The sequence below is a fragment of the Chiloscyllium plagiosum genome, unplaced genomic scaffold (genome assembly GCF_037043375.1).
Source record: "Chiloscyllium plagiosum isolate Xiang-an unplaced genomic scaffold, Cpla_swu_hap1 HiC_scaffold_6, whole genome shotgun sequence".
NCBI classification, from domain to species: Eukaryota; Metazoa; Chordata; class Chondrichthyes; order Orectolobiformes; family Hemiscylliidae; genus Chiloscyllium; species Chiloscyllium plagiosum.
Genome location: NW_028270144.1, coordinates 69,500,158 through 69,525,376, shown reverse-complemented (window position 1 = coordinate 69,525,376; position 25,219 = coordinate 69,500,158). Strand labels below are relative to the sequence as shown.

Sequence of the window (25,219 nt, the reverse complement as noted above, 5' to 3'; positions counted from 1 at the left end):
GCTATGGAGGACTCTGCTTCTCAACATCCCCCCTATTCGGAGGCAAAGCAAACCTTTGGTTAAACCACCACTAAACATCTCTCTTTCTCTTTCGTGAGAGAGCAGTCTTAGAGTCCTGTAATACTATGTCAACTTAACCTTAATCTTTCACATTCATTACTCCTGCCCATACATCACATCCTAATCAACACTGAGTACGGTGATCTCTACATGTGGTGCCAGATTTTATGCAGTACTGTTGAAAGAATGCCATCTAAAACAACTTAGGAGCACACCATTTATCTTAAATGAATGATGGACCTAAGATACATGAAGGATACATTCTGAGATCATGATCGACTTAGACAGAAGGCAATGCAAACTTAAAAATCTGTAGCTTTCATGCTTTATATTGAAATTACTTGTTTGTTAAGTGATGTTGATAGATAGCTAACAGAAAATAGCTTTGAAGAATACTAATTTGCTAAAATACCAAAATCTAGAGTGTATAGTGAATCATTACAAGGAATAATTAGGCTAAAGGATTCCTCAGGAAATAAAGTTATGGCGGAAGGCATCCATTAAGTGTGAATTTGCATTTTCAGAAAGTAACAATGTACTTAAAGACACCGAAAGATATAGAATTTGGAGATCAAGGGAGAAGGTGGGGTTGAAGTACAAGACCAGCCATGAATATACTGAATAGTAAAATATAGTTATAATTCTTATGTTCCATCAGAAAATTTTGGCTAAATCAAGTCCCAAATGTAGCAAGCAATTTCCTTGTATCTGGAAATATATTTGACACAAGCCAAAGGAAGTGTACATGTGCTGTGCAGACCTGATCTTTTATTTTGTTCCTGAATCATTAAATAGTCTATTCAAGACAACTGGTGAAACTGCCTTCATGTATGGAAATTCAGAAGCAGACTAATAATGCTTCAGTTCCTGTATTAAACAAGTGTAAATTTAGCTCAGTTAGAGTTCTTGCACCCGAGACAAAGTCAATTATTTCAAGTTCCACTGTAGAATTTGAGCAGTCAAGGCATTGTTTGAAGTGCAGTTTCTCAATGGACACAATATTTAAATGTGAAAGTGAGAACTGCAGATGCTGGAGATCAGAGTCAAGATTAGAGTGGTGCTGGAAAAGCACAGCAGTTCAGGCAGCATCCGAGGAGCAGGAAAATCGACAATTCAGGTATGAGCCCTTCATCAGGAACGTTGATTTTCTGCTCCTCGGATGCTGCCTGACCTGCTGTGCTTTTCCAGCACCACTCTAATCTTGACACAATATTTCATGACATTATTTGAAAGAGCAAGGATGTCTGTGGTGACCAAGTCTAAAACACAAACAAATGAACTATTTATCTCATTAGGGCTTTTGGGACCGTGCCGTATGCAAATTTAAAAATAATCATAATTGTCGTAGTAATTGAAAACAAATCAATTAGAGAAGAATGCTTTATATCACAAAGTTTGTAGTAGGATATAAAGTCATTAATCAAGTAGCTATGTAGTAGACTGGTGATGAATATGGAAGAACTAAATTGAAGTTTTACTATAAAGATTAAAGCAAATATATTCTGGAATGTGAATTGCGCCTCTCAAAAACATGATTAATGAACAGTTGTTATAGCTTCCAAAGCTCCGCCATCCTGTTACAACATATCAACTCCATTTTAAACAAGAGTTAGTAGTGGAAATCAAAATTCAAATATCAGATAACAATTTTGAACGCAAATATATAGACTTAAAAAATGATTGAAATGCATTTTACCCAGTCATCACTTCCAAATGTAGTTGTCCAGACACAGTTAAGAAGGAAGGAACATCAAAGAAATGAGTATTCTCATACTTTTCAGCTGTTCTGCTTGCAGGCTGAAACAAGATATAAACAAATACTTGAATTAGGCATCATTTAATATTTAGTTCATACTTAATGATACTTAAATTAGAATCTAAATTTGGTGGCTGAAGGATGATATATGGTTTCAAATTATTTTTGAAATTTTTGTATATGAAAGGAGGAATAGATTTAATTGCTCTCCCAACCCTTTAATATCTCTGTGTGCTGAAAATGTGTTGCTGGAAAAGGAATTCCTGAAGAAGGGCTTATGCCCGAAACGTCGATTCTCCTGTTCCCTGGATGCTGCCTGACCTGCTGCGCTTTTCCAGCAACACATTTTCAGCTCTGATCTCCAGCATCTGCAGACCTCACTTTCTCCTCAATATCTCTGTGTGGTCCAACTGACACTGGAAAGACAGTGAGTAATTATTTTAAGCCCCTGTCTGAAGTTCCATATCCTCATCATTGATTGCATTAGTCTCCCTGATTACCACCACTGGCTTTAGCTTCAGACTGTTCTGAACCTGACATCCATTTCAGTTCCAACTGAACTTCAATCCCATATCCTCCCCATCACATAACAGCACATCTTTACAAGTTTACTATTCCTACCTCAGCTCACCTACTACTGAAGCTTGCACTATTCTTTTCGCACCACCGGACTTGGCTGTCTCTCAATGTGATCTTTGTCATCCTCCAACGTCTAAGCGTCAGCTCAACTGCCTCTTTTAATGTGCACCAGGTTTCCCATCCATCATTCCTGATCCACAATAGTCTGAGCCCTAAATGTTTCAGCAGTGTTTAAGTACAGTAGTCTTATATGTTGTCCTTCTCTATTTCAGCAACATCCCCCAATCCAAGGCCCTTCTATTACCAAACATTGGGCTAGATTTTCTGATGGTCAGACAGTTGTTATTCCACTGTAGATAGGAGTTGTACATGGGGACCCTGTGCATGGGGAACACTCATTGTAGCAGGCACTGAAGAAGTTGCCAGAAAATTGAAGATTGTACAAGCCTGCAGCCTTTTGAAAGCATTAATTTAGAATCTGAGAATTCAGAGGACTCCACTTCAGTAAAATGGACAGTTACTCAGGAAAAGACAAACTATTGACAAAGTGCTCCATCGCCTGAATAACAAATCACATGACATCATTGCTTACCTCAGGCAACCCCAAAAACACCTTCTCCACACAACCGCTCCCCCCCCCCCCCCCCCCACCACCTGATATTTTCACTCTATTATCCCTCTGGCACTCAAACCCATGCGATCCCTCCAGACTCCCCTTCTTCTGCTCCAGACACAACATCCTACCTTGGGACCTGAGGACTTCTCACTACCACTGTTCACCATGCTCCTCTCACTCCCCCTTCCTCCACTCCAAACTTCATCCCTTGCTCCGAATCCAATTTGCCTTCTTGCATACAACCATTAACCTGCCACTGGGCCAGAGCCCGAGTGGAATTGGATTTATTGTTGTCACATGTAGAGTGAAAGGTGTTGCTGTGTGTGCTATACAGATAGATCCTATCAAACATTGTTCTGCTACCCTGATGCATTGAGCAAAGAATACATTGGTACAGCTGCAGAGAAGGTGGTGGGAGGGAGGGATAGAGAGCAAAAGATCGGTTCAAAAGCCTGGTAGCAGTAGGGAAGGAGCTGTTATTGAATCTGTTAGTACATGTAGGCTGGAAGAGGGTATAACCATGTGTGAGGGGTGTTTGATTATTTTGGTTGCTTTCCTGACACAGTGGAAAATACAAATGGAGTCAATTGCTAGAAAGCTGGCTTGCGTAATAGTAGTCTGTAGTCACGACTCTTGTACTTTGTTGCAGTCTTGAGAAGAGCAGTTGCCATACCACGCTGTGATGCATCCAGACAGAATTCTTTCTATGGTGCATCCATAAAAATTGGTAAGAGTCTTTGGGGACATGCTGAATTTCCTTCGCCTCCTGAGGAAATACAGATATTTGTGTGCATTCTTGACTGTTGCGTCGATGTGGGTGGACCAGGACAGATTACTGATGATCATCACTCTGAGGAACTTGATGCTGTCGACCATCTCCACCTCAGCACTATTGATGCAGACAGGGGCTTGCCCTCCTCTCCGCTTCCTGAAGTCAATGACTAGCTCCTTTGTTTTGCTCCTGTTGATGGAGAGATCATTGTCTTCACACCATGCCATTAAGCACGCACTCTCTTTCCTGTATTCTCTATCTCATCATTGCTTGAGATTTGATTTACAACGGTGGCGTTGTCAGCAAACTTGTAAATGGAGCTGGGGCAGAATTTGGCTAAGAGTCACGAATGCATAAAGAAGTATAATAGGGTGCTGAGTATACAGCCTTGTGGAGCACTGATTGAGAATTATGGCAGAGGTGGTGTTGTTGCCTCTTCTAACAGATTAAAGGAACAGGAGAATCGACGTTTCGGTATGCCCGAAACGTCGATTCTCCTGTTCCTTGGATGCTGCCTGACCTGCTGCGCTTTTCCAGCAACACATTTTCAGCTCTGATCTCCAGCATCTGCAGCCCTCACTTTCTCTCTTCTAACAGATTGCAGTCTATGGGTCAAGAAGTCAAGAATCCAGTTACAGAGGAGGGGAGCCAGACCAGATTTCTTCCACCCACTCCAATCTGCCCTAAACATACATCACTTCCCTGCTTACCTCCCCTTACCACCTTGCATCCTGTTGTTCAAACTTCATGTGCTTTCCAGTTGTCAAAGTGGTTGCCTGTGATTCCAGACCATTAAAATAACAGCATATGGCAGCTGATTACTGTGAAATGGGCATGGTTTGCCTTCCTCAGAGTTTCGCACAAGAGAGAACAATCCGAATGGAAGAACGCACCACACTTTAGGGAAACCCGCAGTGGAATCTCCTGTCAAAAATGCAGAATGTTCTCTTTTTATAAAACAAAAAGGATAGGTGGAGGGGAAAGCTGCACGAGACTGGCACTGCTTGGAAAATCCAGCCCAAACGTCCTTCAGTTGCCTTGATCCCACACACAAATTATTTTCCTAATGCCCCATTTTTAAAATGAACTTTCTTCTTAATCCTTGGCTAAGACCATTTCTTCAACTTTTTTTGGCCAATCCTGCTAACAGCCCTTTTTATTGTCATTGTTTCCTTAAAAACAAAAGCAAACTTCAGTTCAAATACTGTTTGGACATTTTTCTGTTAAAGTCCACTAAAATAGTAGTAAATTCAAACAGTTTTGCTTATAATTTATATGTGCAAATATAAACTGAAAACCTTATGTAGTCATTTCCATTTCACTGCAGGACAGAGTTCCAATATGACTTAGCTTGAATATTAATTGAACACTGCAACATTACTTATCCAGCTTTCCTGACTATGTAGTTCTTCAAAATTCCCTTAAAAGTGAGATGTTTGAAAATGCACTTGTTAATGGGAGATGGACACAGGTAGCAAGACCAAGTCATTGCCTATTCCAAACTGTCCTTCAGGTGGTGGTGGTGATGAGCTGCCTTAATAGAATCACAGAATCCCTACAGTGTGGAAGCAGGTCATTCAGACCATCGAAGAGGACATATGTTTAGGGTGAGAGAGGAAAGATATAAACAGGACCTAAGTGGCAACCTTTTCACACAGAGGGTAGCGCATGTATGGAATGAGCTGCCAGAGGGAGTGGTGGAGGTTGGTAATAATTGTGGCAAAAGCATCTGGATCAGTATATGATTAGGAAGGGTTTCAAGGGATATGGGCCAAGTGCTGGCAAATCGGACTAATTAGGTTAGGTTACCTGATTGGCATGGAAAGTTGAACTGAGGTCTGTTTCCATGCTGTACGTTTCTATGACTATGACTCTCCAAAGAGCATCCCACTCAAACCCACCCCATCCCTGGAACCCTTTTCCCATGACTAACTCATCTAGCTTGCATATTCCTGGACACTGTGGGCATTTTACCATGGAAAAAACGGGAACTCAGATTCTGGAGATCAGAGTCAAAAAATGTGGTGCTGGAAAAGCACAGCTGGTCAGGCAGCATCTGAGGAGCAGAAGAGTCGGCATTTCGAGCATAAGCTCTTCTTCAGGAATGTGGCCATTTTACCATGGGCAATCCTTATAAACTGCTGATCTTTGGACAATGGGAGGAAGCCGGAGAATGCGCAGTAAAGCCAGGCAGACACGGGGAGAATGTGCAAATTCCACACTGACCGCTGCCTGAGTGTGGAATCAAACCCATGCCCCTGGCACTGTTAGGCGGCAGTGCTAACCACTGTGCCATGCTGCCCTTTTTCAAACGTGCTTTTCTAAACTGCCATCATCCTTGGGGTATAGTTACACCCACAGTGATGTTAGGAAGGATTGCAGAACTTTGACCCAGTGAAACTAAGTCAGAATGATGTGCAGCTTTATGGGCAACTTGCAGGTGGAGTTCCCATGCTTTTCCTGCCCTAATCCCTCAGTAGAGATAGTGGCTTTTAGAAGGTGCTGTACAAACGTGGATATGTGAACATCTCATTTCAATTGACTTAAGAATTATTTTTTGCAGAGTTGTTAAACAATTCGCTGATACCTGCATCCAAAAGTTGTGATTTATTTTGCACATATGCCAACTTAAATCCAAGTGATTTAAAAGCAATTGTATGGACATGCAGAGAAGATGAAACATATTACTAAAATTTCATAAAAAGCCATGGACAGCATTCATTGTAACCAGTTGAATAGATGTGGCAGATTAATGCAGATCAAGAGCATAATCCTTGCAGTGCATCCACTTCAGACAGTTGCTTATGTGATTGATTACAGATTTCATTTGGCAAGCCTTCGCAATGTTTGTAGGCATCAAACAAACAGCACAGTAACCGAAAATGTTAAAAGCCTTCCAGCTAGTCCAAAGTAAAATCTTAATGACGAATGTGCAGTTCTTTTCCATACCCCCATGAGCTCTACTCCATTTGTTTTACTAAAATGAATAGACGACTTCATGAAAGAGCATGTATCATTCATAAAAGAGCCACACAAACAATAATTTCTTATTTAATGGTATCATGTGCACTATACGCAGAGAATAATAAAGGAATATGATCTCACAAACTAAATACTCATACAATATTGAATAAATTGTAATAATAGGTTCGAACACATAATATTAACCCACTGTTTGACATTTTGTTGCTGATTGACTTACCAAGCATGGACTATTTCCTGTTATTAAGTAGCAAGGTGATTAATCTGTGCAATCAGTATGACAAACATACAATTTTATCACATTTACAAACAATCAAAAACATGAAGTTTTGATTGAGCTGCAGCACTGATTTGCCGTCCCTAAAATAAAGCTGTATAGTGAGTTGATGATAATGCTCATTAAAACATGCTGTCACCATCTTGTGGCATCAATGAATCATTGCATGAAATTTACCACTGCCTCTGTGAAACATACATTTTCTTTAAGTCATTGCTTATTTTTTGCAATTGGTGAAACTGCAAAACAATTAACCGAATTCTGTGCTGCATTCTGAAATCTAAAAAAAAGCAAATAATCCAAGATCACTTACTTCCACTAGCTGACTTCCAACAACTTAGTCATACAAGTTGGTAAAGGATGTGGGTACATGGGTCCGAGGGGGAGGCAATGGCCTAGTGTTATTATCATTGGACTCCAGATAATCCAGAGACCCAGGTAATGTTCTGGGGGGAGGGGTCCAGGTTTGAAACCCACCATGGCAAATGGTCATCTTTGAATTTAATAAAAGAAAAATCTGGAATTAAGGGTCTAATGATGATCACAAATCCATTGTTGATAGTTGAAAAAACCCTTCTGAGCCACTCATGTGTTTAGGGAAGGAAACTGCCATCCTACATGTGACTCCAAATCAACAACAATGTGGCTGCCCTCTGGATTAACTGCAATTAGGGATGAGCAAAAAATGATACCCTCATACAATGAATAAAGCAATAATAAATATCTGGAATTAAAGCTAGGACTCTAATGATGACCACGAAACCATTATAGATTGCTGTAAAAACTCAACTGGTTGATTAATGCATTTCTGAGAAGAAAAATCTGCCATCCCCACCTAGTCTGGCCTTCATGGCACTTCAAGAACTTGAGTATGGTCAACTCCTAACTTCCCTGTAAAATGGCCTTAGAAATAAAAAAAAAACTGCAGATGCTGGAATCCAAAGTAGACATGCAAAAGGCTGGAAGAACACAGCAAGCCAGGCAGCATCAGGCGGTGGAGAAGTTGATGTTTCAGGTATAACCCTCCTTCACAAATGGAGGTTGGGGTAGAGGGAGCTGCAGATAAAGGAGGGAGGGAGGGTTTAGGGTAGGGAGAGGAGCGGAATTGTGAGGTAGTGATAGGAGAATACAGGAAGTGGGTATGACATAGTTGGTCGATGGGAAGAATAAAATGGCCCAGCAAGTTGCTCAGTCCTGTCGACCCACTAGAAAGTTTAATGAAAGGAATTACGCGGGATGGGCTACCAGCATTAACCATGGCACTGGAAACAATGACACACACAATACTGGTGAGCCTGTAAAGTCATTCATATTAACATCTGAGGCTTTTGACAAAATTGGGAGAGTTGTACATTGACTCTAGATCCTATGAAGTCTCATGATATCAGGTCAAATTTCCTGCTGATCATCTCCCAGGGCACTTCAGTTATCAATCCTCTGTGTTGAGCACTACTTGCAGGAAGCACTGAGGTGCTCAGGGCACAGAAAGTGCTCTGATTTTAAGGGACATCACCAAGAGTGACTCACTAGCATTTGACTAATTCAGCAGGGTAAGTCCTAAGTGACACAGCTGTCAGATAGGGCCTATGGAAGGTGGTGAGGTTATCAACAGACAGAATAACTGATTTAACCTCATCCTCACCAATATTCTTACTGCAAATAACATTATTAGTAGGAGTGACCACTGCAAAGACTCTTGGAGATAAATCCTACTTATTCATTGACCAAACCCTCCATTGTGTTCTGGGGGACCACCAGCGTGCTAAATGGGATGGATTTCAAACAGATCTAGCATCTCAAGACTGGGCATCTACGAGGTAATGGAGACAACCAGACAGGTATTCAAACAAATTGTAACTTCATCACCCAGCATATTCCCTGCTGCACCTTTATCAATCAACAGAGGAATCAATCTCAGTTTAATGAAGGAGAACATGCTAGAATTGCACAAAGGATAACTAAAAACGAGGTGTCAACTTGAAGAAGTGACAGGGTGACTTGCATGTCAAATGGCAGAAAGGGCACGGAATAGACAGAATTACATGAACTGACAATCAACAGATCAGACCTAAGCTTACAATTGTACTATATCCAGTTGTGAATGTTAGGCAATTCAACAACTGACTGGAGGTGGTGGTTTCACAAATATCCCTATTTTCAGTGATGGGGTAGCCCAGTTTAACAGCACAAAATGGCTGAACCATTTGCAAACACCTGCAGCCACAAGTGCCAAGTGGACAATTGATCTTGGTGAGAGCTGTTAATCTTCAGCCAAATCAATTCACTCCACACATTGAGAACTGGCTGAAGGCAGAAGGTTATTGCCAGGGCTGTGGGCCCTGACAACATGCCGAGAAAATACTAATTTTGTACTCCAGAACTGGCTAAGACCCTAATGAAACTGTTTCAGTAAAGCCACAATGTATACTTTAACTTAATGAAGTGGTCTTTCACTGATACATACACAAGCAATGCTGCAGATTTTACTTCTAATAATGAAATAGAACTTTATTAACAAAGTAAATGATAAAATAGAACAAGCCAAAATAGAAAATTGCTCATGCATGTCCTATCCAGAAACCAAAAGGACAAATCTAATGTGGCCAGCAACTAACCGTCAGTCTACAGCTCTATCACTAAATTAATTGCTTACTTTAGGATTTTTCAATGTTTGTACATTAGTACTAAGAGAAATTTTGCAAAAAAACCATATCAATCAGTCTACACAATGTCTATTTCTGGACAGTACTTACTTCAATTTGGAAGAGTTCCCCAGCTCCTTCACAGTCATTTGATGTTATTATGGGCGTGTGTATATGAACAAATCCATTATTCTGTAATTTTAAACAAAGTTGAAAGTAGTTACAATATATTCAGTTAATTCTGTTCTGCATACTACTAGGAGCTGTTTGAAAGAACTCGAGACAAATTTTGTTAGCATCTGTTGATCTGTAAATCTGTCACTCAGATTGTTTTGAAGAAACTTGATTTAGTTTGCACCTAGACCGATGACAACAACTCGATTTAATTTAGTCATTACGGACTTCGATATTGGACAGTAGCACAAATTTCCTAAGTAAGGCTTGGACATGAGAAGTAAGAAATTGGTTTCACTTGCATTATCTGAAATCGACCTGTAGTAGATAATCCTAACAGAAAACAAATGTCAAACACAACCAGCAGATCCATTGCCTATTACTTCCAATTTACAGTGGGAAGCAAAGTTTAAAAAGCTTTAAAAAGGAAGAACACAGCAGTTAATGTTAAACAAATTTGTGTAATGTGAAATAGAAAATAAATTTTATTTCCATTACTTAGTACTTAACTAGTTGATATGTTATGATGCTCAAATGTTAACTCCTCTTCTCCCTACAAATGATGCTTGACTTGCTGAATACTTCCAATACTTTCTATTTTTATTACTAGACACAGAAATTGGAACCAAAATTCTGGAACTCCCTCCCCAGTAGCATTGTGGATATATCTACACCAAATGGACTGCAAATACTGACGCTGCCAGCAACAGTCGCATCCAGTATAAAAAGAAATAGTACTGAGTTTGACTCATATGGAATCTAGCAAAGGAAGCCAAGACTCAGGTGGCATTACTGCTCTGAACTGTTGCTGTCTGGGCATGGCCCTCTTCACTACTCATTTTCCTACTTATCTCAGCAAATATCAGCAATTAATTTACCTATGATAGGTACTCTATACTTCCATGATACCAATGAAGGGGATATGGGCAAGGGATGGGCTGCAAATGAGTCGAGAAGCTTATATGGAGTGAAAGATTAAGGGGGTATAACAAGGACAGTGAATTCAGAGGTTACCATGATGAGGAATTGAGACAGATGTTAAAATCGCCAAGGCTACTAAGTCGCTTGTTGCAGAAGTTGAGGAAGGAAAACTGTGAGGACATCTGATTAAGAAATGCATTGTGGTGCCTATATGGGAAGTAGAGAAATAGGATTTTAAAGCCAAGGAGAGAGAGATTAAACAGGAAGAAAATGAAGGTGTCAGTGTAGTGGGAGACCAGTTGAAAGTGTAATTGGTGGCAAGTGCCACACAGCTTCTGCAGTGATCTGGGCAGAACAAATGGAAGAAGATATAGTCAGAAAGAATAAAAGAAAAGATATTACAGTCACAAGAGCAGGTTTTGTTCAATGGAGAAGGTGTCAAGAGTCATCTGCCAAGTTTTCAAGATCAGTATGCTGATGCAATCATTCTCATAGGTTAATGGATTGCAAAGGGTTCATTCATAAGTGAATGAACATTTTGGAAGGACACATAACAGAGAGAGCACCAACCCACTTGCAGAATCCAGAGGATTAAAGCTGGAGGGATGAATGAGAAAATTTGGCTAGAATATATCCCAGCAGGCAGGGTGGGAAGGAAAGATCAATGGGAGAGGATTTATGCTTATGCCCGAAACATCGATTCTCCTGCTCCTTGGATGCTGCCTGACCTGCTGCGCTTTCCAGCAACACATTTTTCAGCTCTGATCTCCAGCATCTGCAGTCCTCACTTTCTCCTACAGGATTTACAGGCCCTACTCATAAATAAGCAGTGGTGAGGGGTTTTGGAAGGATCCCTATGAGGATGCCAAGAGAGTTCACAGGGAGGTTGTAGGCTTATCCAAAAGGGAATCAAACATTGATGGAGGGAGACTAGGAAAAGCAACTAGTGGGTTAGGCATTTTAGTTTTAGCTCTACTTCATTCTTTGTAAGAAGAATGGACACGGGTTTTAAAATGTGAATTCTGTTTCAAAGTAAATGCTGTCTTACAGAATGTCATCACAAGTTTTTGGTAATAATTAATTTTGTACTTGGTTGAAAATTCATCAGCACAAATTCTTAGCTGAGTAGGTCAGATTTCAAGAAAGCAGGATTCAGCAAGAAAACAGCAACTGTTGAATCTTAAAATCTCTACTTATGTGAACTTTCAAAAGGATGTACAGTAGCGCCTCGACTTACAAACTTAATCCGTTCTGGGACCCAGTTCGCAAACCGAAAAGTTCGCGAACTGAATCAATTTTCCCATTGTTCGGATATTTCCGGAGTCTTTTCTCTTTTTTGTCTCTTGGAGGTTGGTGATGCCACAAGAAAACGATTCAGAGAAACTTGTTTTTTTCTTTGTTGCAGAATTTTCCAAAAATGAGACATTACATTGTCATTTAAAATGTTCACTGCTCTGTTGGTCACAGCTTTGTTAGGATGATGCCTCTCAACAAAAGCCTGCACTTCATCCTATTTGCTACAAATGTCTTTGATTTGAACACTTGATACATCTTCCCTCTCTTCTTCCTCCTCTCCAGAATGCTCCTGCTGCATAACCTTCATCTGCTCCTGGTGCAATTCAACAAGATCTTCTGTGCTGAGTTCTTGTCTGTGGTCCTCCACCAGCTCCGCCACATCATCCTCATTGACCCCCAAGCCCATAGTTTAGCCCAGGGTCACAATCTCGTTCACTACATTTACTGATGTCTCCTCCTCAAAGTCCCCAAAGTCTCTCTCAGGTACACAATCTGGCCAAAGTTTCCTCCAGGCCGACTGCAACGTACGGAAATAGACCTCGTTCCATGCCTTATCAATAAGGCTTATGCAGTGGAGGATATTGAAGTGGTCCTTCCAGTACTGACCAAGGGTCAAATCTGTGTCGTTGGTGACCTGGAAACACCTGGCGAACAGAGCCTTCGTATATAATTTTTTGAAATTTGCAATGACATTCTGGTCCATGGGTTGGATGAGAGGAGTGGTGTTGGGAGGAAGGAACTTTACCTTTATGAAGTCATGTTCAATGTCCAAGTCTTCTTCCAAATTTGGAGGAAGGGCAGGAGTCCATTACTAGAAGACACTTAAGTGACAAATTACTTGTTTCAAGATATTCCTTGACAGCTGGTGCAAAACTTTCCGTCAACCATTCCATAAAAATCATTCGCGTGACCCAAGCCTTGCTATTCGCCCTCCACATTACCGGGAGTTTAGTCTTCAACACATTATTGCGTTTAAAAACGTGAGGATTTTCAGAGTGGTAGACTAATAGAGGCTTAAACTTGCAATCCCCACTTGCATTCGCGCACAATAAAAGCGTTAACCTGTCCTTCATTGGTTTGTGGCCTGGTAGTGCCTTCTCCTCTTGGGTTATGTAGGTCCTTTTGGGCATTTTTTTCCAGAAAAGTCCAGTTTCATCACAGTTAAAAACTTGATGTGAGACATAACCTTCATCTTCGACAAACTTAAAGAATTCCGTCACAAAGTCTTCCGCTGCCTTTTTGTCTGAACTAGCCGCTTCTCCATGCCTTATTACACTATGGATTCCAATTCGTCGACGAAATTTATCAAACCAGCCTCTGCTGGCTTTAAATTCTTCAACGCTAGCAGTACTTGTACTCGGCGGTGTTGCCAACAAATTATGGTGTATGTGTAGAGCCTTCTCGCAGATTATAGTCTCGTTAACACTATCTCCAGCAAGCTCTTTTTGATTTATCCAAACTAATAATAATTTTTCAACCTCGTCTAACAATCTAGACCTTTGCTTCGTTAAAATAGTCACTCGTTTAGCCACATCAGCTGCCTTTAGTGCCTCTTTGTTCTTTAAGATAGTACAGATAGTCGATTTCGCCATGTCGTACTGCATAGCGAGATCAGATACGCAAGCACCATTCTTGTGTTTAGCTATTATTTCCTTCTTCGTTTCTACAGTAATACGTTTAGGCTTCTTAACACCACCAACACTACCATTTTTCACTTTCTTGGGAGCCATAATGAGTGCTAATTTAATGCAAAAAACAAAAAAAAGCGTAAGAAAGCTTGGACGTTGGATGTTCACAGCGCGCGCGCCAAAGACTAACTGAATGAGATCACGCGGGGTCAGAGAGCTTTTGCGTTCAAACCGCGCGTAAAAAATCAGAACAATGACAATGAAACCACGGGCTTTTTGCGTTCGTACCTTCGTTCGTACCTGGAATTTCGTATGTACTTTGAAGCAAAATTTTACTTACAATCCTGTTCATAAATCGATTTGTTCGTGAACGGGGTCGTTCGTATGTCGAGGCGCTACTGTATTTATAAAAAGGGGGTTTACCATTATTTACTTGTATAATAGAAATATTTGTACATATTGTACTCAACTTACTTTGAAAAACGAATGAATAGCTGTGGATGCTTCACTTCGTATTCTAAGTAGTGAACTGAAAACATTTGTTTTGCAACGAAGATGAGGAAACTGTCTTATATATTCCAGTGAATGCCTCTCCTTGATCTTGAATGGCAAATTCTATGATTAAATTTAAACACACAAAATAACTTTATAAGATTATTTTTCTCAGGCAAGTTTTGGTCTATACTGTAAACAATATGTTTGAATTATTTGCAACTTAACGTACAGAATAGAACCAAAAATCAAAAACAAAATTAAAAATGTGGCAAAAATTGAGTATTGCTGACAAATAGGTCTTCATTGATAGTGAGAATACAGAAAGGCAAATTGAAACTTCAATCTTCATTGCTTTCTGGTTTCCTTGTATGATGTATCAGCCCTTCACCTCAAAATTGGGTAGTAAGACAATGAGCGTGCCTCCTGATCTTGGATTTTTTTTCTTTCTTGAATTGTATTTGATCTCAATTCAGTGCAGTTCCATTGTGTAACAGTTTACAGTACAAGCCTCCAAAAAGAAATCACAACTGCACAGTCCACACAGAGACCCAATATCCTGCGCTACTCAAGACTGTTCAGTTGACATTCCTCAAGAATCAAGTCATCAATTGTAATTTCAGATGAAGTGTTAAAAATGTATGGAATATTAGAAAGCAAAAACAGCTGCAAAACATACAGACAATATTCCATACTGAGAAATTATTGAGAAGTGACTGTGTCAAAAAATGCCAACCACAGTAACAATAGGGCTTAAAATGTTCACAGCATAAGAACAAAAAGTTCTTCACATTAATAAATGAAAAGAAGTACAAATATATAGTTCTTTTTGAATCCTTTGGATATTCTAAACCACATTACCGCCTAAAATAGAGTTTTGAATAAAGGCTACTGTTAATGCAGGTACGTGGTTTCCTTCAGTGTCCACTTACTTTCAAAAGGGATAGGAAAAGCCATGATTTAGTCTATAAATATGCACAGGACTCTTTAATGAATAAACCTCAAAGTTCTGTAGGGTCAAAATTCTTAACCATTTTCAGTTTTTTGATGGGCCAAATTACCCTATGTTCTTCTGACGATCAACTCACTACAAAGCATTGAAGGAGTAATCAGGAGTGATTAGATTTAAAATCCAAACAGAAAAAAACCCAAGTTAACTGAAAACAACATGAGCATCAAATAGCCCAGGCCTTATTTTGGAATGATCCATTAGCTAACTGAAATGAGATGGAAACTGACATGTAGAAACTTGGATAAAAAATGGAAAATGTTTAAAAAGACTGAAAAGGTACATTTTCCATATACAAAACAAAAGGAAATTACATCAAGTTTTGGAAACCATAGATTAGCACAAGAGTTTGTAAAACCAAACGTGAAGTAGAGGGATATGTGAACTATAGGTACAAGTAACAACAAAAACATTTTTGACAAAGTAAGTGAATTAATTGAGAGAAGATGGAGAAAGCAAGGAGTATAACTAAGAATCTCAACTAATTACAAATAAGCAGTTAATTAGCACCTTTTGTAAAATCAAGATGTTTCATAGGACTCTTGGAGCTAACAAATCACTCTCGAGTGGATTTATTATTACTGTATAGAGAAATATGACAGTCAAATCACAGGCAAAGCCCCATAAACAAGACAAATGACTAAATTATTTTAGTTTTAGTTATGTTGTTTAAGGACTAAATGCTTGTCAGCACACTTGGAAACAGTTCCTGCTCTTTTCTGAATGGTACCATGGGATGTTACATTCATTCAAGAGAATAGGCAGGACTTTGGATCAACCTACTAGCCAAATGCCAGCACTTCCTAAGCATTGCAATGGAGAGGTCAGCATGGATGGTGGGCTGAAATTTCTGGAATAAGCCTTCAACAATTGCATTTTGAGTGGGTGCTACAACGGAGCCAAGTCTGACAAATTAAAATGATTAGGATTCTAGAAATATACAAGTTTAAAAAAGTATTATAACATGTAATTCTAAGGAAAGAACAGCAAGTTAGCAGAGAAAGAACAGACATCAGTGGACACAGTTGGGAAGTAACTTACATCAAAACTCAAGAAAGGGAATGATATTGAAGAAGAAATAAATTTTGAATTTAATAACCTTACAGATAAAAAAAAACCTAAAGACAAGCATACCACAGGATTACAGGCTCCAACCAATCTGATTTTATCAGCTAGCAACTCTGTTCTCTGTTTCTTGTGAGGACTCTGTACTAGTTTGCCCCAAATTTCAACTGCACTGCCAAAAGTTATGCCTCTGTAGAAGTAAATATAAAGTCAATGAGCTCAAATTCATGATCAGAAACAACTCAATAAACCATGATTGAATGCTAGCATGAATTACAGGTGTGACAAATATCATGCTTTAGAATCATATTTTGTCAGGCACTTAAACTATCTATTCAAATTCAGTTGCTTTAATACCTTTGTTAGCATAACCTCTAGTAAAATAGGTTGTGCTCCAAATGAACCTTTACATACATAGCTTCCATATGTCATTATGATCATGCGGAACTATACTGATGTGTTAAGCATTATAGCTATTATACCAATTATAAATAAATTAAATACAGGCAGAGAAGTTCAATGTCATTCATTTTGGTAGGAAGAATGCAGAGAGGCAATAATAAAGAATAAAAAATACAATTTCAAAGAAGAGGCCGGAACAGAGATACCTGGGTACACATGCGCACAAATCACTGAAGGTGCTTGGTCATTTTGAGAATGCAGTTAATAAAGCATTTATTATCTTAAGCTTTATTAATAGGGGCATTCAGCAAAAAGGCAAGGAAGTCATTTTAAACTTGTATGGAACACTGGGCTGATCTCAACCAAACTAACGCATCCAGTTCTTGGACCCCACTTTAGGAAAGATGTCAAGACATTAGAGAGTACACAGAGGAGATTCACAAGAAAAGGTTCCTCATCACTAGGACCAATGTTATATAGATAGATATAAGACAGGAGGAAACCATGTTCTCTGCAGTGGAGAAGGTATATCTGAAAGGGAAAGGATGGATCTCCACCCACAATCATAGGCCTGAAGTAATCTAAACAGAAATTTGACAAGTCTACAGGATGAATCTACTCCAGGTTTTGTCCTTTATTTTTTATAACTAAAATGAGAATGCCAACATGATCAGTGGTTTTCTAGATTCTTCTCATTTTTGGTTTGGAAGAGAGAGCTGGTTGAGAATCAAACTTTGAATTTTGAGCAGCAGCTAGTTTTAATAAAAAAGATCAAATAAACTTATTTTTTTTTAATGGGAATTAGCCTAGAAAGATAACTGCACATTAACTATTGTCCTAAGAAAACCGCAAATGTTTCAACACTGATACATTCGAGATCAAGAACTGGTGACCGATTGGTTACTGTACTGGTCAGTCAAGAGTTGATTGGTGCTTGTCAGCCAAGGACAGAGAATGTTAGTAAAGGGGTGGGGGAAAGAGGTGGGGAGGTGCCAGAGGGAAATGAACTAGCTCTGAATGGAGTTTTGAGGTTGTAAGCATGTTTTTAAAAAGCTGCTGGACAGGAATACTGTGTTTTGCTCTCTCTCTCTCTGTTTTAACTGCAGTTGTCGATCTATTCATTATTCGGTCAGGAAAATAACATCCTGCAAGAAGTGTGTGAATAATCCTGGAAATTGACTGGACCTGCTTGGTGACTTCAGAATTCAAGCAAGATCTGAAGTTTACTTGCCTGTGACCTACACCACTGACCAAAATTTTCTGACGGCCTGGCAGCCATCACAAAACTGTTGAACTGGCAAATTACAATCCTCGACAAAAAAAATTGCGTATGCTGGAAATCAGAAATAAAAACAAAAATTGCTGAAAAAAAAACCCAGCAGGTCTGACAGCACATGTGGAGAAAAAGCAGAGTTAACATTTTGGGTCCAACCACCCTTCTTTATAACATAATTCTTTATTTTTATTACAATTATCTTTATTACAATACTTTTTTTTCCTTCTAATTTATCACTTAAATGTGTCTGTCTGTCAGGGTGAGAAGTTCTTCTTCTAGTTAAAGAAGATTGGGCTTAGATCATAGAGATTAAGTAGATTGCCTTGTTGCTTATCCATGTTTTGCTGAATTTACATTATTAATAGTAAATTGTTAATTCTATTTTAAGTTATAATCTTAGTATCGAATATAGTTTGTTATTAAAGACCAAGTAGAAATAATTAAGGGATTTGAAGATCTTTAATGTTTTAAATTTTACTGTGTTGCATATCTAGGGATAGGAAAGCTAATTTAGTTTGGTTTGCTGTCCCTGTATTGTGATAAGGAGTATAACCTGTTATCTGTGCTAATTACTCACTAGTTTATTATGTCGTATTTACTCCTTTATACATTTTTCCTCTCTTCTACAATTTTACAGTCTTAATGTCAATGTAACTCACGTGTTCATATTACCTACATGGGAGGAAGAAGCAAAGCTGTTAGCATTAAATCAGGCAAGTACCCATGCAAACTGGGCTAGGAGATGGAATGGACAGAAGTAAATGTCTAAGTGCTATCTGGAAGTAGAAGAAAAGAAGGACTAGAGAGAGGACATTAACAAAGCATCTAATACAAGGGGGCATGCAATTAAAGTGGGGGTGGAAGGTTCAAAGGACATGTGAGGGACAAGGTTTCTTTTGTAGAGTGTGGTAGGAGTTTTGAACGCACTGCCGGGGCATTGGTGGAGGCAGAAATGATAAGGGCATTTAAGGGACTTTTACACAAGCACATGAATATGCAAGGAATGAAGGGACATGGACCAAGGGCAGACAGAAGGGATTGGTTTCATTTGGTGTCATGTTTGGCACAATATTATGGGTTGAAGGGCCTGTTCCTGTGCTATATTGTTCAATGTTCTGTCCTGAAACAACCTTTAAAACAATTCACCAAGCAGAACAGAATACTAGTTTAAATTCATAACAGTCCATAAGAAATTGGGGGAAATCACTATTTTTGCCTTCATGTTCAGCAATTGCCAGTGGTCGTGCCTACCGTTACAAACAGTACAGCATAGGAGATTTAAACAAGTAATTACATGTAAAACAATTAAAAGCCCTTCTCAATACTGACTCGATAGTTATGCGATGATGCAAAGAATTGATTAACAAGTCCATTTGAAATTGATAGCATTTTACTAGACGTTTTCTTCCAATTATTTCAAAAGGGTTGACAGATGAATTAGAACTAAACCATCCAAATTAAATTAGAAAATTCAAAACTTAAATCAAAATTTTAATTGTTATTCAGAAACAATTCCTTCAGTAAATGATTGTTAACTGTTAAAAGGCACATTCTGCATATAGCATCCAATTCTTTCAGTTACTGTCAAAAGAACATGGCTATGTGGAACTGAATTCTAACAATAAAACTATTGATTTACTGTATTTGGCATTCACAGACTTGGCCAATGCAAACAGCACTTCAAAAAGGTAATTACTGCTGAGGAATTATTTTGGGAAATCTGGAGAACGTAACAAGATGCCATATAAATGACCGTCATTTCTTTTTAATGTAGTGTATGTCGAATTGTCTTGGTCTGCAGAGACCTGCATACACATGATGACCAGTGGTATCACGTATTGTTAGTATCTTATAAATCTGTTAATACAAAAGATCACCTTTTCTGCTAATATGTAAAATTCACAATTGAGCCTGTACATACGAGACTTAAGAACATAATGTTGTTCTACAAAAAAAATCAAACTTTACAACCAAATTAACACATTGCAATGGGGATTAAGTTCATTTCCTTACCTGATATTTAAATCTGGCTGTGCAACTATTTGAAGATTTTGTAATGAACTTCCATCATTAATATTCAAAAATGTAATTTCCTTCTGTGCACGTACAGCCCGTACCCAGCCCTTGATGGAAAAATGTGTGTTAGACTGAAAAACTTTTTACAAGAAAGCTGCAAATAAAAAAGAAATTGGTATGGTGATTTTAACGTTATGCAACGTATCTACCAAAAGTATACAGACTATATAGACTACAAAATTGTTGTAGCCTCCCAAATCCATGCTCATCTTTTCCAGTATTTTGCTTTAAATGGGAGACCCCTTATCTTTAAGCTGCACCCTCTAATTTTAGATACCCCATCCCTCTCCCAGAGAGAAAACTTTCTCTCAGCATAGATTTTGTCAAGCTCTCTCAGAATATTACATAGTTCAATAAGAACACCTTTAATTCTAAACTCCAATGAATATAGGCCCAATCTTTGCACCCTTTCATCCCATGAACCATAGCATCAAATTCACCTCTTATGATTTTCCCAACATTGATAGCTTTGCATAAGTAAATGCTGTTATAATACTGACTCTACAAGGCACATGTTAGTGGTATGACGGAATATTCTCCACATGCCTGAATGAGTGCATTTCCAACAACACTCAAAAAGCCCAATAACACACAATACAAAGTAGACTGCCAGATCAGCACTGTCAAAATTCACTCCATCAAATCTGACATAACCTCTTCTCCCTTAAACTGATTGCAAAATTCAATCATTATCACTGCCACCTAAAACGTCTAGACTTAAGAGGTCATTAATTAACAATGTGGAATCAGGGGTAAACGGTCTGGACTCAGATCTGGCACACAATAAGATGGTTGTGATTGCTGGGGGTACATCAACTCAGCTCTAGGACACCTCTGCAGGAGTTCCTCAGTGTAAACATTTTCCAATCAATCTGTTCAGAGGCCCAGGTGCTTGCTGAAACTTGATGCAAGTGGGACTTGAAAGAAGGCCTCTGGCTCAGAGAACTACCACTGCGCCACAATTTTGCATTCAGTTTAAGCGAAAGGATGTTATATCCAGCTTGAGACAGTAAATTTGACACTGCTGATCTGATGGCCTACTTTGTCTTGTATGTAATTGGGCTTTTTGTGTGGTGTTGAAAATGTAATGCACTAAGCTTAATCATCTTCAGCTTCTTCAATGACTTCCTTTTCATTATGTTAGAAATGGGGATGCTTGTGATGATTACACAATACTAAGTACTTTGCACGACCCTTCAGAAATGTAGCAACCAGTGATCAAACGCAGTAAGACCTGGATATTATATCCAGACTTGGGCTGAGAAGTGGCAAATAACAATTGCACCAGGCAACGACCTTGCGATGATAATCCCCAAAACAGAATCTTACTATCTTATGTTTTCATTCAATAGCTGTACATTGATGAATCCCCTTTTATCAACATGCTAGGGGGTTTCCATTGACCAGAAACTGAACTGGAATAGCATATCAAGTGACTACAGCAGGGCATAGGCTAAGAATGCTGCTGCAAGTAAGTCACCTACTAACTCCACAAATCCTTTCCTACCTCTACAAGGCACAAGTCAGGAGTGTGCAAATTTACTCTTTACTTGTCTGAATGAATGTAACAAAAACTCAGACTTGACCCCAACAAGGGCAAAGCAGACCATTTGATTTGCACCACATTCATAAACATCCACTCCCTCCACCATCAATACTTAGCAGCAGCAATGTTTACCGCCAGCATAGAGTCATAGAGATGTACAGCATGGAAACAAACCCTTCCAACCAACTCGTCCATGCTGACCAGATATCCTAACCCAGGCGAAAGTGAGGACTGCAAATTCTGGAGATTAGAGTGCTGCTGGAAAAGCACAGCAGGTCAGGCAGCATCTGAGGAGCAGGAAATTCCAGCACCACTTTAATCTTGACTCTAATCTCCAGCATCTGCAGTCTTCACTTTCGTCTAGTTGATTTTAACCTTACTGCGAATCCTCTTGCAAGGATGCCTACCTTCAAGAAGTTCTCCTCATCTCTCTACGAAGATCTGAGTTTGTTTCTCACTGCACCCCCTAGGTCATCTCCTCTGCCCTGAAGCTCTTCAACCATGTCCTGAAACAGATTCGCTACCATAGCTACATTTGCTTCCTCAGTGCCTGCCTCCGCAACCAACTGATCCCAATGAACTCCGGACTACTTTCAGACCAGTACAGTTCGGATCCGAACAGGACAACCAGTACAGACTACAAATTCAAAACCATCAGCAACGGTTCTCCTTCTGGATCCTCCACTCCACACTCGCAGCCATGCACCGCTACCTAACCTCTTTACAGTTAGCTATGCCTCAATTGAGGGCCACAATTTCTCAGAACTGCAAAGGACCCCTTCTGTACGATATCCTAAGAAGAATTTATACTCTCAACAAACAGTATTTCTACACCATTTCAAACATCAAAAACTGTAAGTACAACAAACATTTATACACCAACAGATATCCTATACCAATCGAGTCCCATTTGTCAGCACTTGGCCCATATCCCTCTAAATCCTTCCTATTCATATACCCATCCAGATGCTTTTAAATGTTGTAAATGTACCAGCCTCCACCACTTCCTCTGGCAGCTCATTCCATACACACACCACCCACTGCATGAAAAGGTTGCCCCTTAGGTCCCTTTTAAGTCTTTCCCCTCTAACCGTAAAACTATGCCCTCTAGTTTTGGACTCCCCAACCCCAGGTAAAAAAAAACTTGTCTATTTATTCTATCCATGCGCCTTGTGATTTTATAAATCTCCGCATGGTCACCCCTCAGCCTCCGACGCTCCAGGAAAAAACAGCCCCATCCTATTCAACCTCTCCTTGTAGCTCGATTTCCTCCAACCCTGGCAACATCCTTGCAAATCTTTTCTGAACCCTTTCAAGTTTCACAACATCCTTCCGATAGGAAACAGACCAGAATTGCATGCAATATTCCAAAAGTGGTCTAACCAATATCCTGTACAGCTGCAACATGACCTCCCAATTCCGATACTCAATGCTCTAACCAACAAAGAAACGTATGCCAAATGCCTTCTTCACTATCCTACCTACCTGCGACTCCACTTTCAAGGAACATTGCCACTGCAGAAATTCATCAAAACTCCTTAGATAGAACTTTCCAAACTCATGACCACTTCTACCTAGAAGCACAATCGCAGCAGATATATGGGAACATCAGCCTGTGGACTGCAATGGTTCAAGATGACAGCTCACCACCGATCTTCTCAAGGAACAGGGAATTAATGTTGACCAGCTAGTGACACCCATATCCCACAAACTAATAAAAAAAAAACCCACTTCCAAGCTCCTGCCAAGACACTCATCATCCTAAGCTGGAAATATATCACCGGTCCTTCAGTGTCACTGGGTCAAAATCCTGGGACTCTCCCTGATGGCACTGTGGATCTACCCACAGCATATGGACTGCAACGGTTTAAAAAAAAAATCAGCTCATCAACACCTTCAAGGTCAACTAAGGACGAGAAATAACTGCTGATCTAGCCTGCAACATGTACATCTCATAAATGAAAATATTTTTAAAAATTCTCTCTCATTGCACATTACCAGGTCCAGAATATCCCACTAGTTGGTTTGGATATGTGCTATTGCAAGAAGCTATCTGAGTTATGAGCTCATATTCCAGGATATCTTTGTCAATCTGAACTGTCCAAACTAAATGTAGATTAAAATCCCCCACTATTATTGCTGAACTTTTCATACAAATGCCCATTTATTTTCTCCATGAGCAGATCTGGATACCACACTTTAGCAAGGTTATATTAGCCTGGAGAAAGTACAATGTAAGTTTACAAAAATTATACCTGGACTCCTAGAGTTATGATGTGAGGAGAGACCATAAAACTTAGGCCTGTTTTCTCTAGAATTTAAGTCAATGGGTGATCTGATCAAAATCTTCGAGATATTAACAGTAAAAGACAAAGTAGATAAAGACAAATTGTTTCCGATGGTTGAGGATTCTAGACCTGGGGGACATAGTCTAAGCATCAGAGAGATATTAGGAAGCATTATCACAAAAGATGGTAGATGTTTAGAACTCTTCCACAAAAGGCAGCGGATGCTAGATCAGTTGTTAATCTTAAAATCAAAGGGAGGTTTTTTTTTAAACTAAGCAAAAGCATCAACAGATATGGGCCAAAGGCAGATACATGAAGTTAAGCCACAGATCAGCCATGATCTCAATGAACAGTAGAACTGGCTCCAGGGGCTGAATTGCCTATTCCTGTTCTTATGCTCTGCACATCTATGTTAATGTACTTTTACTGTTGTTAGGCAACCTATAAACTACTCGCATAATGACTTCTTACCTTTGTTACTTATCTCTACTCAAACTGATTCTTTTTTTTGTAACAGGTGCTATGTGCAAATAGACAGAGCTTCAACTTCAATCTTTTTACTATTTTAGCAGACTTTGACCGAATCTTCTGGTGCACTCTCAAATCTGTACACTGACCCTTCCTACCATGCTCTGATTGTCATTATCCATATCATTATCTTGCTATGTTTCCTTGTCTTTTCCTTCAATTTAACACATCTTCTCTCAAATGATTCCTTCCCAACACTATTTAGTTTAAAGACCCCCCCCCACCTCTACTGCCCTGATTATATGACTCATCAGAAACTGGGGTTCTGAGGAAGGGTCATCAGACTCTGATTTCTCTTCACAGATGCTGCCAGACCTGCTGAGTTTTTTTTCAGCAATTATAATTTCTATTTTTGACACTGGTCCCATCATGAAGCAGGTGAATATCACCCCAGTAATACAGCTCCTACTTTCTCCAGTATTAGTCACAGTTGCCATGAATGAAAACATATTTCTTCCATGTCAATCTTTGAAAGGGTTCTCTTGAGGCACACTGATACTATCCCTACCCCTGGACTGAGAGGGGTTTTTGACACTGGTCCCATCATGAAGCAGGCGAATATCATCCCAATAATACAGAGGCCTGGGTTCAAGTCCCACCTGCTCCAGAGGTGTATAATAACATCCCTGAATATAGGTTGATCAGAAAAACAGATGAAATTTAAAATCCACATCAATCTTTAAGCTATGCATTTAACTCCCTTGCCTTAATTACCCTAGAACAATTTTTTTGTGGCCCAGAGTGTTATCTTTGAGGTTCTGCTTTTTCATTTAGCCCTTATTGTTTCTAACTCCCAAAGAGAGCTTTTTCCTAGTCACATCAATATCATTGGTA

At 39.4% G+C, this 25,219-nt stretch overlaps 1 protein-coding gene across 2 annotated transcripts in view; it reads right to left on the bottom strand.

Moving 5' to 3' along the window:
* nars2 (asparaginyl-tRNA synthetase 2, mitochondrial) overlaps positions 1–25,219 on the bottom strand; it is an 88,430-nt gene that overhangs the window by 55,715 nt on the left and 7,496 nt on the right. The window contains exons 2-6 of one of the 2 annotated variants that reach the window (XM_043691665.2): positions 19,961–20,070; positions 16,339–16,459; positions 14,178–14,318; positions 9,796–9,876; positions 1,757–1,857 (exon numbers count right to left, since the gene is read on the bottom strand). In XM_043691665.2, the coding sequence (XP_043547600.1) occupies positions 1,757–1,857; positions 9,796–9,876; positions 14,178–14,318; positions 16,339–16,459; positions 19,961–20,070 (554 nt within the window). The remainder of the gene's footprint in view (positions 1–1,756; positions 1,858–9,795; positions 9,877–14,177; positions 14,319–16,338; positions 16,460–19,960; positions 20,071–25,219) is intronic. The other variant, XM_043691667.2, reaches the window with a different exon arrangement.